We start from the raw sequence: 17,815 nt of genomic DNA, 5'->3' as shown, positions 1-17,815 counted from the left end.
TTAAAGGGGTATTCCCATGTACATAATTATTTTTAAATTTGTAGATAATTAAAAGTGAAACATTTTTGCAAATATAATTAAAAATTCTGCAGAGTTTTAAAGATTTTCTCTAACTTTCTTAGTAGTGACAGTCTGTTATCTTGATCAGTTGACATGGATACGACCACTAATGCAGAAACTTTCTGTGGTCTGGAACTTCTTATTGTAGCCGGGTTATCAGGCAGGGACACTACATGTATCAGAAGATATCCCGGCCACAATAAGGAAATCATGGCTGATTTTCTGACCTTAGAAAGTTTCTACATTAGTGGTCGTATCCACTGGCAACCAATCAAGATAACAGACTGTGACCACTAAGAAAGTTAGAGAAAATCTTTAAAACTTTGCAGAATTTTTAATTACTTATATTTGCAAACTGTTCAACTTTTAATTATCTACAAATATAGATATGATTATGTACATGGGAATACCCCTTTAAATAATATTGTTGCATCCATATTAATTTAAAAAATACAATAACCTTGAGCATACATTTATTCAAAGATAAAAGCTAAAATACTTGGATCAGACTTTTAATTTTCTAGTCTTGAGCATACAAATTTAGAAAATTTGATGTTTGGCAGTTTTTACTGCATTTTACACCAATTTATTGATGTACAAGATATTAAAAAGATTTGCAACTCTTTCCACATCTGTACCACCTTTGAAACTTGAAACTTTCCTGGAAGGGACATGGCAAGGGGATCCACCAACCCCACCAGATATATATTGTAATCATTTAGGCCAGTTCACTGGTGTAAGTCATCCCTAAAATCTATGCCAGCTATAGGCACAGATAAATGACGTACACCCTCCACCGATGATTTTTTTTTTTTTTTTTAGCATTGTACACCTGTTTCAGTATGCACTTTGAGTAAATTAGACTAAGTTTACGTCACTAAAACACAACAATAGACAGTATTACACTATCTGTTAGTTACACTCATCTGTTATTTCCCCTGGGATCCAGCAGCTGTGCTCCAGTTGTCTTTGTATACAGACAACCAACATACTGGCTAGCTGTATGCAAGGACAACAGGAGCACAGGCACTGCCTATAGCGAAAATAAATGGTGAATCCTGCGTACTTCTTTGTTTTAGACCACTTGTATCAGGTTTTTTATTTATTTATTTATTTAAACCTGAACAATTCTTTTAATGTCTCTTAGGGGGTGTTCACAGTTGTGACCCTGTGCGCCCTGTGACAGGGTTAGTTCACATCTGCGTTGGTATTCTGTTCGGTATTCCGCATGGGGACCCCCCGAACGGAATACCAAACGCAATTGCAAGTGCTGTGCAGTAAAATCAGACAAATCCCCATAGACTATAATGGGGTCCGTGTGCTTGCCGCCAGATCGCCTCACAGAACATGCGGACATGAAAGTAGTTCACAATCTACTTTCCTGTCTGCATGATTCGTACGGACAGCGCGCAGCAAGCACACGGACCCCACTATAGTCTATGGGGTCCGTGTGCTTTCATTGCACAGCACTTGCAAATGCATTTGGTATTCTGTTCAGGGGGTCTCCATGTGGACTCCCCAAAAGGATTACCAAACGCAGATGAGAAAGAGGGGTCATTTCACTGGGTTTACGTCCTTTTGCCCCAGAGAAAATGGACAGGGGACGGCTTCCCGGCAATCAGTTTTTAAACCCATTTATTTGAACAGGTTTAAAAAGCAAACCACTGGTGTCCGCATGCAGCCTCTCCACAGGGAAACCAGTTTTTGTTTGTTTTTTTTGCTGGACACAATCGCCTGCATGTCCGGCCCAAAAAAGGTTTTAAAACTGACCACCAGGAAGCCATCCCTTATGCAGTTTCTCCAGGGCTTAGGATGGAAACCCAGCGGAACGACACAGGGCGCATAGGGGCACAAGTGTGAACACCCCCTTAGTAGAGTGATGCCTAGAAATTTGCAGCTACAGTATATGATTTTAGTCCAACTGATCAGAAAATATATATTAACATCCAATTTAGACTGAGTTTATATGTTCTCCCCGTGTTTGCATGGATTTCCTCCGGCTACTCCAGTTTCCTCCCACACCCCAAAGACACACTGATGTGGAATGTAGATTGTGAGCTCTATATGGGACAGTGACTTACAATGTCTGTAAGGTGCTGTGGAATATGTTGGCGCTATATATGTAATCTATAGTAATAAATAATAGTAGCTCATAGATACAGTATAATGTTTTGCCTCTCCGATTCTAAAAACTATTCATAAGAAGGTGAGAGGTCAAAGACAACAGCTGGAAAATGACACGGAGAAGACACAAGAAAATTAAGGACAGACTTTTTCTGAAAGATTTCTAATTTACATGGAACAGCCTGAGTGCTATTAGATTGTGGCAACAAGCGAGAGAAATAGATCATCTACCATCTGCAGACAATTAAACCCAGAACTGCTGCTGCATAATATTTAGAAATATCCCTCTGAAATCTTCAGATAGACTGATGTGACTCCATGCTCCGGCACTAGTGACGTGCCTTAAATATCTTAATAAAATTCTACTCTATTATTGTTCCTCCATGATTTGGAGCCAAAGGCCACAAGATGTCCATGCTGTAAGCCGGTCAAGTGTCCTGGTTAGGTTACAATGCAGATCTAAACTGTGCAATTCACATCTGAGAAGTCTTTTTACTATGACAAACATTTACATTGCTTCCATTTTAATATAGTTCATACAATATTTATAAATCTAAGAGCAGAGCGGTAAATGAATTAGATGTGAACGCCTCGACTCCCAAAAGCAGCACCTTGGGGTTCAATAACAAAAAGTAAGTCATTCTTCAAAGTATGCTGATATGAAGAGCAAGCATATGGCTCCAGGGTATTGAAACATATTGAAGATCTTTGCAGTTTTTAATCCTGGTTTCACATGAAACATAATATTGGGTGAGAAGATTCTGAATGGAAAGCTGTTCTGATTTACAGGTATTCAAGCACCATGTTATGCTGTCTAATGGAATATTGATGCTTGGGTAGGCGATAGGTGTTTAGATATGACACAATGCATATATATAAGAAGTCCGTTCTCATCCGCTACAGCTTCAGTTCAAAGGACTGGGTTGTCTTGGGTTGACAATTGGTCTGTACTATGGCCCACCGCTCTAAGTTCTGTTCTTTAGTTTTGCTTTCTGCAATTGCATACAGTGAAGAAGCTAAGCCGCGCTCCAGACAAGGGCTGGTGGTACTTGTACTAATACATTAAGTAAGTGAAATACTGATTACTTATAGGTAGTGTTGAGTGAGTAGTATTCGTCGAATACTTCGGCGGCATAGGGATAAGTGTAATTGGCCGAACACCAAGGGGTTAAACAAATCGAATCTTCAAAGCGTTTAACCCCTTGATGTCCGGCCGATTACACGCATTCCTATGCAGGCGAGGTATTGGACGAATACTACTCGCTCTACACAACTTATAAGCTATTCCTTATTACTGGACATGCAGTCCTGCTGTAACCACGCAGCCAAGTAGCCTATAAATAACCAGTAATTCACTTACTTCTATGCTGCGGCTGAGAGCACCTTAATAGAAACCCTATTTGCCGATAATTGGGAAAATGTAAATGTGCGGCTGATCAGCTGACAACCGAGCAAATACTCTTTTGTTACTGACTACATCATTCATGCACCATAAAAACCTGAAACATGCAGCATTACACATGTATTTCTGGATCAGGGATACATGCAATACCGTGTAAAAGTTTTAGGCAGATGTGGAAAAAATACTGCAAAGTAAGAATGCTTTCAAAAATAGAAGTGTTATTAGTTGGGGTTTTTTTGTGGTTGCAGTAGTGTGCAGGAGAGGGATTTTAGAAATTAGGAAGAATGTCTTTGATTTGCATTAGATTATCAGTTTGTGAAGCAATCTAATGTTATTTCACAGGGGCACTGCATTGGTTCGGTGTTTAGGACTATTGCCTTGAAGCACTGGTGTCCTGGTGTACTGGATGGAGATGATATCTTCTCCTCGTATTTGTTTGGGTTTCCTCTGAGTGCTCCAGTTTCCTCCCATGTGCCAAGAATATGCTGATAGGTAGATTGGCTTTGTGTAAAAGAAAAACCCAAAAAACTGACCAATAACTTCTTACGCTTTGGTCCGTGTGAGAAAAGCGCATTATATATATCATGTCATTGTCATTAAGGATAGTAAGTAAAGCAATGTGTCTACAGGTTACACAACTTTTATCTGGATTAGACCTGCAGTATATGTAAACTTTAAAATGTTTGCTTTATATATATATATATATATATGTGTGTGTGTGTGTGTGTGTGTGTGTGTGTGTGTGTGTGTGTATATACAGTATATCAGTCATCAACCAGCTTTATAGATGTAAGTTACCCCAAGCTAAAAACACCCAGCCTGCAAGGGTTTACTATTACCTAGAGATGGGTTTAATATCAGGCTGGACTACATCCTGGAGAATTACTACATTATGGGAATTTTTTATCCTATATCTACATAGAGGTACAAATAGAATGTACATAGAAGATATAGAAGTGCAAATAGAATGTACATAGAAGTTACAAAGAAGTGCACAAAGAACTTACATAGAAATTACAAGTATAGAAGTACACATTCAACATACCATAGAAAAAGTAACTACAGCTCAGCTACATATAGTAGATATTTCATCAGCATCACCATATTCTGATCTTCAGTGTTTTTCTCTAACAAGGATGGACTCGAACAACAATGCTCCTGTGGTCACCCCCCAATGTTTGTCTACAGATGGTGTACTGGCCTGTGACCACTGTAGCCAATTGCTAGCCACAGCAGTGATGTCAGTAAGTACGATCAGCAGGAAAAGTGCATCAATACGACTATAAATAGAGACTGGTGGGGAACCATGGGAACGTCAGCGGGAATCTAGCAGTGTGTATGGGCTGCTGTGCGATTTTAGACCATTTTTAACTCACAAAATGTTTTTAAAGCATTGTCGCATTCTCGATGTATGTTTTGTCTGTGCATGTACAGGCCATTTACAGTGAAAGCTATACACAAGTCATCTGCCGTGCCCCCAATGTTTTATGTCTCAGTATTACTAAACCATAAATGTACTAACTTCCTAGAAATGCCTTTCTAAAGAAGGATGAAACGTTCCTCAGGTTCGCAGCATAAATGGGCAGCAGGCATAATTCTCCTGCCTAGCGAGTACCCTGCTGTCACTATCACATTCCTCAATAAATGACACAGGCTGAAGAACAGTGTTTGAGTCAGAAATTGAAGAGGAGGTTTGCGGGTCCCTTGGACATTTCTAGCTGAGAAGTATAAGAATGAAGCAGTTACAAAATAATTCAGGTCGCACAGCAAAAGCAAGTAAAATATATTTTATGTTATTTCTATCAGTTATTCACCAACTTCACTAAAGTATTCAAGAAGTTCCACAAAGACTCCCATGGAGCTACTGAACCTAAAATACTGCACCACAGGGATTTACTAATACGCACATCTGTAATATAGACTGCGATATAATGCACCCATCTGAGTGAGTCTGAAATGTAATAGATTACTGTACATTGTACGCCCCGGAAATTTTACATTCACTGTGACAGGTACAGCTTTTACACAATGTGTGACCTCAACTTCAAAGTGTCCAAACATATAAATGTAATATTTCCCAAACTGTCCTTTTTCACAACTTTCCAATGTGCATGAGAGTGATCTGACAGAATATACTGGGTGAATAAGGACTGAGCATGTTCTGTTCTCAGGGAGAAGAAGATACTACCAGTGACTTATTTCCCTGTTCTCGTATTCTGGTGCTCAAGTCAAGTTTGCATCTGGATGGGGGTCAGGAGGAATCAATGTCAGCTGAATAAGCATACAGCCCACAGTGATTAAAGGTCTATGGACATCCTAAGTAATAAAACCTATGGAATCTCAACACTTAGCAAAGAACTATGGGTATTTGAAAAATGTACAATTGCACCAATGGAAAAGGTGATCTATGTGGTGAGAACATAACAATATAAGTTATACGGATGATGTATTTTCATGATCAAAACCACAAAATGTGTTCTCTGACCTAATTTGCCACTAACTTCTCACACATAACCTCCAATCCCCTCAAGATCTCCTTGTTCGCTCTGCTCTTATACACTCTTCACGCAACCTCCTCCATGATTTCTCCTGTGCATCCCCTATACTCTGAAATGTGCTGTCACAATATATTAGACTGTTACCCACAATCCAAACCTTCAAGAGAACCCTGAAGACTCATCTCTCCAGGACAGCCTACAACCTTCAATAACCTTGTGCCACCACACAGACCACCACCTGAGCAGCTTCTACTTTCACCTACTGTCTTCTTTCCCCTTCTCTTATGGGTTGTAAACCATTATGGGCAGGGCCATCGATCCCCTTGTACCATTTGGTCACTAAATGAGTCTACTGTATTTGTTTGTTTTTTTTGTTTTTTTTATGTAGATTGTGAGCCCCACGTAGAGCTCACAATGTACATTTTTCCCTATCAGTATGTCTTTGGAATATGGGATGGAAATCCATGCGAACACGGGGAGAACATACAAACTCTTTGTAGGTGTTTTTTTGCCCTTGGTGGGATTTGAACACCAGGAATCCAGCGCTGCAAGGCTGCAGTGCTAACCACTGAGCCACCTGTTTTTTTTTTAATGTAGATGCTCCATATAGGGATCACAATGTACATTTTTTTTCCTATCAGTATGTCTTTTGTAGAATGGGAAGAAATCCACGCAAACACAGGGAGAACATACAAACTCCTTGCAGATGTTGTTCCTGGCAGGATTCGAACCCAGGACTCCAGTGCTGCAAGGCTGCAGTGCTAACCACTGAGCCACCGTGTTGCCCCCTACTGCACTTGCTTTTGTATTATGAATGCACGGTCCTCTAAAAACAAGTAATACTATAAAATAATTTGCCTGCATAAATTACAATTAAGCAAATTCAATTTGGCATTTGCTGTATCTGGATTCTATTCTAGAAATGGCACATGTGCTGTAAACCAAAGCACTAGGTATTGGCTTATATGGTTTTGCACACATTTGGGCCATTTGTATGAGATTTAATCTTCAAACTAAGTTGGTATAATACAAATCAAATAAGAGAATGACTTCACTTTAAAATCAGTTTTGTACGGTCAGGATTTAATGAATCTGGCATAACCATTGTGCAGAAACCCCAAAGGGGAGGTTTCATTTCCACATTTTAATCAGTAAAGCTCAGTATCCATGAAGTTTACTTGATATGTCATTTACGTACATCAGTGGCTGATACAAAAATGTTTTCACACCCTGCTTACTTTTCACTTTACTTGTTAAATAGCAAACGCAACAAAGCATAGATATAATTTGTACAAACAATCATGCCGCATCATCTAAAAACAAGCCTGTCAAGCATCTCCTCTTGGGATCCATGTTGCCTCGGGACTACAAATCATTTGGACATCTATCTGAAATATTGCCTTTCTTTACTTTTCTTCCAAACGTGTTTTTTATCTCCTGGTTTGAAATCCTTAACAAGTTACTTAAAACTCAACTTTCAAAACAATAAAAGATACAAGGAGAAAATCAATAGAGAATAGAAAAGCCACAAAGCAGTTTACTGCTGCTATGGTTACCTGCCGTGCAGAGAGATGACTTGACCTATTGCGCACATTTCCATAACAATATCATTTCAATAATATTGTAAGAGTGATCGTGCAGGAAAAAAAAAAGAAATACAACTAATTCTCCGTGTTTGGTCAAGGCCAGACCTTTAGAAAAGCAGTGGAGGCCTAGGGTAAATCTAAGACGGCAGAGTTATAGCTGCGGCATCCTTTTCTTTCCATACCAATGCTTGTATTCATGTCATTATTCCTCTCTGAATGACTGTATGAGTAATTCCCTATCCACGAGCTATATTAGTCTAAGTTATCATTACTATAATTTACTATCAGACAAGATACAAAGTCAGAAAAGAGCACAAAGCAGGCTCCGTAAGTGTCATTATGGAAGCTGGGGCCTGAGAACTAAACGTATACTGGAGAAGGAATAGAAAACCGTATAGAAAGTTTCTGCTATAAGAAAGACGTCTTGTCAACCATTATGTACTTCACACAAAAGCTGCTGAGCAATAAACTGATGCTCAAGATAATTTCTGTGAATTGGAAGATTTCTAGTATAGGGCATGATGTTCTCAACTAGAAGATAGAAGATATAGTATAAATATACCAAATATTGCAGTATCTATAGTGAGGATTATCCATGTAGTGCTACATATATAAAGCAATCTATAGTGATGCAAGGTTTTGTGCTGCTATATGGTATACTCTAGCAATCCACTTACATTTTTAGTAAATATAAATATATATAATATAAATATACAGTTTCCAGTAAAGAAAGTATCCCATAAATTCTAATCAGACTAAAGTCCTGAGAAGCTGTCAATAACTGCTTAAATAGGACCTTTCATCAGATTGGGCACAGGCAGTTCTATATACTGCTGGAAAGCTGACAGTTAGCCAGGGACGCCCTTCTGCCCAGCAGCGCTTATCGCGCTGTACAGTGTGAGCGGGGAGGAACGCCTCCTCCCTCTGCTCAAACAGCTCGTCCATAGACCAGTATTATCAGGAGAGGGAGGGGGCGTTCCTCCCCGCTCACACTGTACAGCGCGATAGGCGCTGCTGGGCAGAAGGGCGTCCCTGGCTAGCTGTCAGAAACGCCCTTCTGACTCTAAATTCGCTACGGTACCGGGACCGATAGCGCTTTACCCAGGGCACAGATCGGGAAAGCCGACAGTGCGCTGAATTCAGCGCACTGTCAGCTTTCCAGCAGTATATAGAACTGCCTGTGCCCAATCTGATGAAAGGTCCTCTTTAAAGGTAAAAGAAAGTGTTTAGCGAAGACAATACCCTTCTTTACATGGTTTACTTCCGTGTGACCCTCTTGTTCGGCTGGCAGAATCAGAATCAGTCTCCTCTCCCTTCTGGCAGCTCACAATATAGTTAAAAAAAAGTCTTGTTAGCTAGACAGCCCTGCAACTGCAAAAGTCAGAAAGATGTTTCTGCAGTAAAAAGAGGATCACTACGCAGGGGCGTGGATGTAGTAGCGCTCAGTACACATTACAGGGACATGCATATTGCTATACACTTTAAACACTAGGTGGTGCCATACTATGCAAGCAATCATCACAAGTCTCCACTGGATCATTTTTTTTTATAGCTACTTGTCTATGCAGGCAAACACAGGTGGGAAGTAGATGACAATTTTGGATTTTACTAGTTCTGTATGCCAGAAATCTGCAGAATTTGGAAAAGACACCCCATCCCTTCCCCAAGGCCATGTAATGTAAGCCTTCTTACAATGGAAATGTTGACAGGAAGTGTAAAGCTATATCATCCAGATCATCACATTAGAATATTAGCCAAGAGCAGCATGTCATTACTGATCTAAGATTTCTTATATTTCCAAAAATAGGTAAAATAAATGCGTTTTTTAATAAGTCTTAAATTGCTCCTAAAAGAAAAGGCCTAGTAAGGTGTGCATACTGCCATCCATTACAAAAGGCTCATCTTCAGATTTCACTTTTGCAGAGGGAAAGGTACAATGCCTATGTCAGTTCTATTAATAAATGTCTGAAACATTCACTCGGAGAAATGTGAAGTTAAAATATTAATTTGGCTATTAGGATATGGATATGAGACTGCATGGGTTTCATTACACATCTTCTTAATAGGATGTACCTGCTATTAACTGGAAGTGTTTTGTGCACTACATCCAAATGACAAATGTTACATTGGGTTAAGGGAAGATGCTGGGAAGACAAGAAATCACTAGCCTATTTTTACGATACAGAGAAACTTCTTTAAGACAAATGGACTTTTAGAAGGATGCTCCTCTCAAAGAAGAGGATCAATATACTGTATGGGGAAATTCCAAATTCCTTAGGGTCGGTTCACACTAGCGTTTGGAATCCGTCTGGAAGGAGTCCGCATGAGGTCCTCCCTGGACGGAATACAATCGCAACTGCATGCGCTGAACAGTTAAAGTACACTGACCCCATAGACTATAATGGGGTCCATGTGCTTGCTGCACACTGCCCACACGGTGATTCCTGCAGGCAGTATCGCGGAAAGCACACGGACCCCATTATAGTCTATGGGATCTGTGTGTTTAACTGCACAGCGCTTGCATTAGCGTTGGTATTCCGCTCGGGGAGGTCCTCATGCGGACTCCTTCTGGATGGAAGCCGAACGCTAATGTGAACCGGCCCTTACAGACAAAGAGGTGTAGGTGGTCTTCTTCAGGTGTTAGTCTTTTAGAGAGATTTTACTCTATCACTTATACAGGATGACTACTCAACTAAGGAAAAGAAACAACTTTAATGGGTTAATTATCTAGACCTTGTGACAGATGTTCTAATGCTGTAGACAGTTTACTATTAGGCTAGATGCACCAACTTTATCACAGTGGCCACATTTTCTCTTATGACCCCATTCTGATAAGATAGACCACTTTACTAGCAAGTGTCTAAAGCAACTACCATGTTTTGCCAGAATTCAGTCTCAATTTGAGCCAGAATGTGGAACATTTTGATTAGCAAATGTGACCCATACAGCTTACCCTACAGATCGATAGCATGGATGTGTGACCAACGGTGGACTACTGGTGGAACTACGGCACACAGACCCCATCATTCATACACTGGTCGCATATCCTACATATAATGTATATCAGTTATTCTTTCTTGGTGTTCTTTCAGTTCTTGTGTAAAACCCTGGACTAGGCATAAATAACTGTGAAGGCTAAGTTTAGTCTAAGTTTTAATTTAATATGAATACAGCTTATTAGTTATTACTTATGTGTGAATAAGGTTGACTGAAATCCACACACAGTGAGATTCTAAATGAACAGTTTTAAGGCCCATGTGTACCAAAGCTTAACTTGACACTTACATGTTACCAACACTGCAGGAGAGATTGCTAGCTCAACTTTAGTGACTTTCATTGGCTTTAGCTGTCCCCTGCTGTAGCAAGTCAAGGTAAACTTTGCTACATCTGTATGCTACTCTCTTTCTGATCTTTTTATATTTCTTTCTTTCCATTATTTGTACTTTGTGTTTCTCAAGTCTTCAAATAAGATCAGAACTAAGCCTAGCCATAACTATATTTATACTACCTAAAATGCAATACACTCACGTGACCATATGGAAATTTAACGAAGATACAATACTGTCCTTGTTGAATTTTAACTAGGGAAAGATACTAAGCCAAAACTTGACAGCAAGTTTATACCACAGAAAGAACATACAGTGTAAAAACTTAAATACACCTAGAACATATCCTAGAAATCAAAAGAAAGCATAGGCTGCTCTGACCTAGTACTAATATACATATAGTCCAGCAATGGTCAACATTGAAGGTTACGGGGGAGTCAAATACAGAAATCCATACAAAGATTGCGATTTTCTATCTGCTAAAAGTTTTCTAAACTTCTATTAAATAATAGACTAAAAGGAATCTTGCCTTGCCACAGTCTCTTGAATGGAGTAAAAGGTGATGAAAAAAAAATAAACAACGTTTTGGCTTTTCTGTCTTCAAAAAGCCTTCTGATGTTCCGTAACTCATAACCCTAATCCCTCCACTTGTGTAATAAGATGTCTGTTGTAGATACTGTATCTGAAAGTATGTAAGGTGTTGTCTTCCAGGGTTCAGGACTGACAGTCAAGGAGAGGTCACTATCTACTTAGCATCACAAACACACACTGTACAGTAGATCACTTTTTGCTTGGATGGAGATGGCTGTAGAAGGTCAAAAGTGAGAAGAGAGAAAGGACTTTGAAGTGAATCCCTAGAACAAAAAGCAAAGCAAACTTCATAGGGAAGACTATACTTCAAACACAGTCCCCCGTGAGAATGGATTATTTCTGACAGAGATGGATGTAAACATGAATTAACCAGTTTCTTGTGAGTTCTTTTGTAACAACTGTAAACTGCATGAACAGATATACAATGTATGTGTGCAATGTAACAACATAACTATGGATGCTTTTATTACTATTACTACTGTTAGTTCATTGGCCACAGCATTTAACAAATGATAACATCTCACTCTAATACTCTTTTACTCCATAAGCGCATGTTCCTGCTGCATGCTAGATCTTAAAGGGAACCTGTCATGCTGAACATGCTGTCAGGAAGAGTCGAGCAGATTAATATATATTTTGCAGAAATATATACATTTGCTCAGCTTCTTCCACTCTACAACATGCTACCTGCAGATACAGTAGTACTGCCTTTATAAATGCGACACATTCCACTTAAAACTAAGCTGCATGGATTCCTATGGGACTGGAAAGTTGGCAACACTTTATAAAGTCTGTTATACTAATAGATCTTTGGAGGGGATACCTAACATGGCAGATGTTATAGAAGATATGGTAAAGTAACTTAGTTTGTCAGGACCTCTATGAGTTTGGGGTTTATACTTTTTCAGATGATTTCTTGTTTTCATGTAAAAAGCTGTTTGAGTGCTGTCAGGACCGATAGATGACAGGGGTCCTGCTTCCCCCACCGGCAAACATACCTGATAAACACACACCAGATATGTGTCCATTTACACTATGTGAGGGGAATGCAGGGCTTGGAATTTGGGAGAATGTAAAATAATTACAAAGTACACTGGAAACAACCAATGTTGCAAAGAATATATGGTGGACAGCAAATTTATTCTGTGCTTTGGTCACTGTTTGTCCATAAAAACCCTCTGGATAAAGGAAAACAAAAACAAGCAAAATGGCTTACGAGCACAGAAGTCAAGAAATGTGTAGCTCACATACCTAGTGAATTTGTTAAATCTGTCATGTGAGCTATTTTGATACATTTGTCAGAACTTGCACTACTTTCACAGTCTGATAAATGTATACACCAGGGGTCCTCAAACTGCGGCCCGCCAAGCACTTCTGTCTGGCCCTGCCGACAACGCCGGCAGGCGTGTTTTTATAATGAAGCTCCTGGGGAGCTCGGGCCAGGCCATGGAGCGCACTTCACTTTATCTATTGGAGGGCACCGCTCCCGATGTCTGTGGGACCTGCTCTGCCTCCGTCCCACTGTTTAAAAAGTTGGAGGACCCCTGGTATACACCATGTTACATCTGTTAGGTGCTTTTTGGCTACTACAGTATGTTAATAACAGTGCTGAGAGGCAGACTTGAAAATGTGTGCAAATTCTGGGGCCACACCTAGACAACAGTGCACAGACTTCAATGCAAATGGGCTCACAAATGCTCTAAGGTTGGTCCCAAACCCAATAAGTGAGTAAGCCCACCAGTGAAGCCTTCAATCAAGACCATGGGGCAAGGCTTACTCGTGAGAACTGAATATTGGAACTGCTCTTAGGGCACTTGTGAGACAATGCAAGATAGGCACTGTTCAGTGATAATTTTGTACATATCTCTAAGTTTCCTACAAGGATTTGTTAATAAATTACTATCCATAATCCATTTGACAGGCTCCTCTTAAATGTATAACCTATATGTAATGTCAAATGGAGTAATACAATATGGCTACAGACACACATTCCAACAACCCACACAGTCATAGCCCTGCCCACCTACAGAGGCCCACGGCCATGTTATTTCAAAGGTAATACCTCAGATTTAGTCCAAAAGTAAGCTTCCATTGGCCACAGTATGTGGTTGGGGCTTTGGCCATGTATAGTTGCGAGAACTCCTGTCAGTACCTTTTTTGTTAGCATGCAGACTACTATTATCTGGGGACAGTTGTTTTATATTTAATAATGTTATATTCTAATTCTTAAAGGGATCCCTATCATTAGAATCCCTTTTTTTTCTAACACTTAAGGCTATTTCTAAGAAAGGCTATTCTTCTCCTACCTTTAGATGTCTTCTCTGCGCTGCCGTTCGGTAGATATTCCGTTTTCTTTCTTTATGCAAATTAGTTCTCTCGCAGCACTGGGGGTGAGCCCCAGCGCTCAAACAGCACTCGAGGCATCCCCAGTGCTGCGAGAGAACTCTCCAGCGCCGCCTCCATTTTCTTCAGGAACTGGCCTCTACACGTCGTCTTCCGGCCTGGCTTTCAATCTTCTACACATACGCAATCGGCTCTGCCAGCAGGCAGAGCCGACTGCACCTGCTTGCGGCCATTTTTTGCGCTAGCTCTTGTAGTAAGCGGCCACAAAAAAATGGCTATGCACAGGTGCCCGAGGCCCGCTGGCAGAGCCAAATGCGCATGTGTAGAAGATTGAAAGCCAGAAGACAACGCATAAAATCCGGATCCTGAAGAAGGTGGAGGCAATGCTGGAGAGTTCCCTTGCAGCAAACGACAGCGCAGAGAAGACATCTAAAGATAGAAGAATAGCCTTTCTTAAGGCTATTCCTATGTGTTGGTTAGAAAAAAATTGATTACATAAAATCTATGGAATGATAGTGTAAGGCTGAATGTTACAGTGTCATTGTAGTAGCCTGCAAAACAGATATGTCACAGCACTATATTATAACTTACCTTTTGTGGCTATTCTCACGCAGTCAATTTTTGTTTCCTGTGACAAAAAGAGAAAAAGATATATTTTTTTTCTTTTTGAAGATGTTCCATTTATTTCAGCAGTAAAACTACTTGTTTGTACAGTCTAAGCACTCTGTGTGGCAGTATTAGAGAGAGTCTAATATATTAGAAAATATCATCACTGGGTGAGAATACATGGGATACATGAGATCCTGATATCACAATATCCATAATAATATTGTTCTATTCAATGTACCTTTATTTAATCTACTTTTAGGCTGGGCCCCAGGTGGCGTAAATGTAAACCATAACCATTTTATAGTCCCTGCAAAGTGGATGGGATTCGAGTTATTTTCCCTATAGCCTTTCTGTGAAAAGTGTGGTGTTGCTGCCACCGTTTTCCCCATATTGCTTTTTTGTTGCGGCCCACTACATGAGGCCATAACCTTAGGGGTCATTCACACTACGTATACGGCAGCTTATTCTGAATGTAAAAGACGTTCAGAATAAGCGGCGTATAAAGCAGTTCCATTCATTTCTATGGGAGCCGGCATACGAGCGCTCCCCATAGAAATGAATGGGCTGCTTCTTTCACTATGAGCAGTCCCATTGAAGTGAATGGGAAGCGCTGCGTGTACGGCTTTTTAATGCGTTCGGCATTTCATTTGGAGGGTCCCCAACCAGACTCCCTGAACGGAATACTGAATGCAGATGTGAACCAGGTCTAAGACATTAGAAATCAAATGCAGTGGAGGAGGAAATTTCTGAAATGGTCTAGAAGAATAACTGTCTTTGTTGTCCATAGTAAATAATCACAGTTTTCATTTGTAATAGGGTATTAAAATAAAAGCAATGTTGTGATTGGTTGCTATGGGCAACAAAGGTAGGTTTTATTTTAGAAAGTTTCGTAAATTCTGCCCCACTCTGTTTCAATACAGGAGGCACGATGATATGTTTCACCAATGGGAGAATAGTCCATAGGAATAATCTGAGCTATGAGAGGTAATGGGACACTACTTCAATAAAGGACATATTAAGGCAACAGAAACACATCAAGGATACACATTGGTAAAGATTAACTATAAAGTGGCCAATCCCTTTAATACTGGCAATATGCTAACCTCTTACATAAATGGTGTAAAACACAGTATTTAGACTGATGCAAACTACGTCATATATTACAGTTGTCCATCCCAGTAATCTACACAACCCAATTACCTTCTTTGTTAAGCGTGTTTAGCTTTATGCAACAATACAATACTCTATTCATACTGCTGTAACAGTATAACACCATACAATGTATTTGCCAATGCTTTGGGACAGTTTTATTGAGCGTTGCCCATTGACCTCCATCTTGGGAGCATTTGATGTCTTGTACCGCACTATCCTTACCCCATTGGCTCTGCTGGCAGCTTGATAGTAGATATTGTAGCTTTTCTGTGGCAGAAGTGGAGGGTTCCAGAACCCATTATATGTTTTATTATCACCGACTGTGAAGAAGGGGACAGATGACAAAAGATTTGGAGGAAGTTCTGCAGCATAGTAGTACTGTGAATTCAGCAAGGATGCGTTCTGGTAATGTATGGGAACTGGAAAACATTTTAGCATTTCTGACGTCTTTCTGACTCGCCGAGATTTCTTTTCCTCAACAATAATCTGGTAAACACTGCAAGTAAAAGAAAGGAACTGTTTATCAAGAGGAAAGCAGTATTAACAGAGGCTAAACTTAAGAGGACATTAGCCATGTTCTCCCAATCAGACCTTCATCCCACCGAACCATACAATTACTACTATTACTAGATTCCAAGGAGCCACAGCCATAACAACTTAAGTACAAGCGAGCTGTGTGCAAATTAGAATAAATGTCTGTCTAGTTTTATGGCCGCCTCTGTGTTACACATAGTGTTTTTAATAGGCTTTTCCTTTCCAGCAATAATTGTGAGCAGCAACCTATGAGACAATTTATGTGATGGTTTGTATCAGGAAGAACAAGCTGAAAAGGAACATGGTTAGCCATAGGAAGAAAATGAAATACCTCATATAAAGAATGGGTCTAATAAAGAGTAATTTGGTTTAAAAGTAAGGAATGACATATATACAGATTACTGTGATCCACTCAAATCAATGCAGACAGGTTTGAGGATTGACATAGGTATAAAGCTACTGGCACGCATGTATTACAGATGTGTCCTTCTTTTCCTTTGCCCTTTCCTGGACATCTATGTGTGCCATGAGATGAATGGCTTTTTAAAACAACATGGTTTTGCATATCAGATATTGAAATGCAACATATTTCTATGCGTGGCCACCAAGTGGTTGTGAATTGCAGTCGTTCAAGGCTTTTGCCAGCACATCAGTGTATTGAAAATGAAAAATTTAAGTCCTTAACCGAATTTATATCCTGTAAAATTCATATTATTATTATTATTATTATTATTTATTTATATAGCACCATTAATTCCATGGTGCTTTACATTTGGGGGTTACATACAATTTGGGGGTTACATACAATACACAGAATATACAGGTAGATATAATACTAACAATGACCGACTGGCACAGTGGGGTAGAGGGCCCTGTCCGCGAGGGCTTACAATATATGAGGGAAGGAGGGTAGAGACAGAAGGAGAGGGGGAGACTGTACAGATGGCAGTGCGGTGATAGTGTTATTGGAGGTTGAATTTCCTTTTGCAAGACATTTTCTGCATTAACTAATATTCCAAGTCATAATGAAAGGCTTCTTGAATGTTGGGCACTGACCTATAGGGAGCTCCCTTCAAATAGGTGGAAGTAGAGGCACAGGATTTTTTTTTTTTCCTTAAAGTAAAGTATATTAGCGTATATTCCCTCGGAATTCCTATCTGAGCATAGGCCTTTAAGACTCCATACACCTATAAATACATTATCCACAAGGAGAAATAGTCCTGGCCTGAATGTGCCTATTTCAGCACCATGGACAACAAAATTGTCGCTATATATAAAAGAACATCAAACACCAAGTAGCTACCAAACGTGAATAAAAAGGCTCCTTTCAACACAATTTATAATAGGCAAACAGGTCATTTCAAGTTTTATTCGAGATGAAAATTCTATACAAAAATCAAGCTGTTTACAACCTATGAAGCAGCGCAGCAATAAGTAAAGTTCTAAAGAACAGCAACATTTCTCCCGTGAAAAATAATCTTCTATGCTATTCTTAGTCATTTGTTTCTTTCATGGCTTCTGCATAAACTGGTAGCCTGGCATTGCAATTTCTTGTTCCAGATAACATATTTTGTTTTCCTGATAGAGATG

At 39.7% G+C, this 17,815-nt stretch overlaps 1 protein-coding gene across 8 annotated transcripts in view; it reads right to left on the bottom strand.

Moving 5' to 3' along the window:
• The window catches only part of PTPRM (protein tyrosine phosphatase receptor type M), a 568,788-nt gene that overhangs the window by 195,750 nt on the left and 355,223 nt on the right, over positions 1-17,815 (bottom strand). For all 8 annotated transcript variants that reach the window (XM_075270676.1, XM_075270675.1, XM_075270678.1 and 5 more), the window contains exons 12-13: positions 15,914-16,187; positions 14,522-14,558 (exon numbers count right to left, since the gene is read on the bottom strand). In XM_075270676.1, the coding sequence (XP_075126777.1) occupies positions 14,522-14,558; positions 15,914-16,187 (311 nt within the window). The remainder of the gene's footprint in view (positions 1-14,521; positions 14,559-15,913; positions 16,188-17,815) is intronic.

Source organism: Leptodactylus fuscus, chromosome 4 (genome assembly GCF_031893055.1).
Source record: "Leptodactylus fuscus isolate aLepFus1 chromosome 4, aLepFus1.hap2, whole genome shotgun sequence".
Lineage (NCBI taxonomy): Eukaryota > Metazoa > Chordata > Amphibia > Anura > Leptodactylidae > Leptodactylus > Leptodactylus fuscus.
This window is presented reverse-complemented; position numbering and strand designations above follow the sequence as displayed.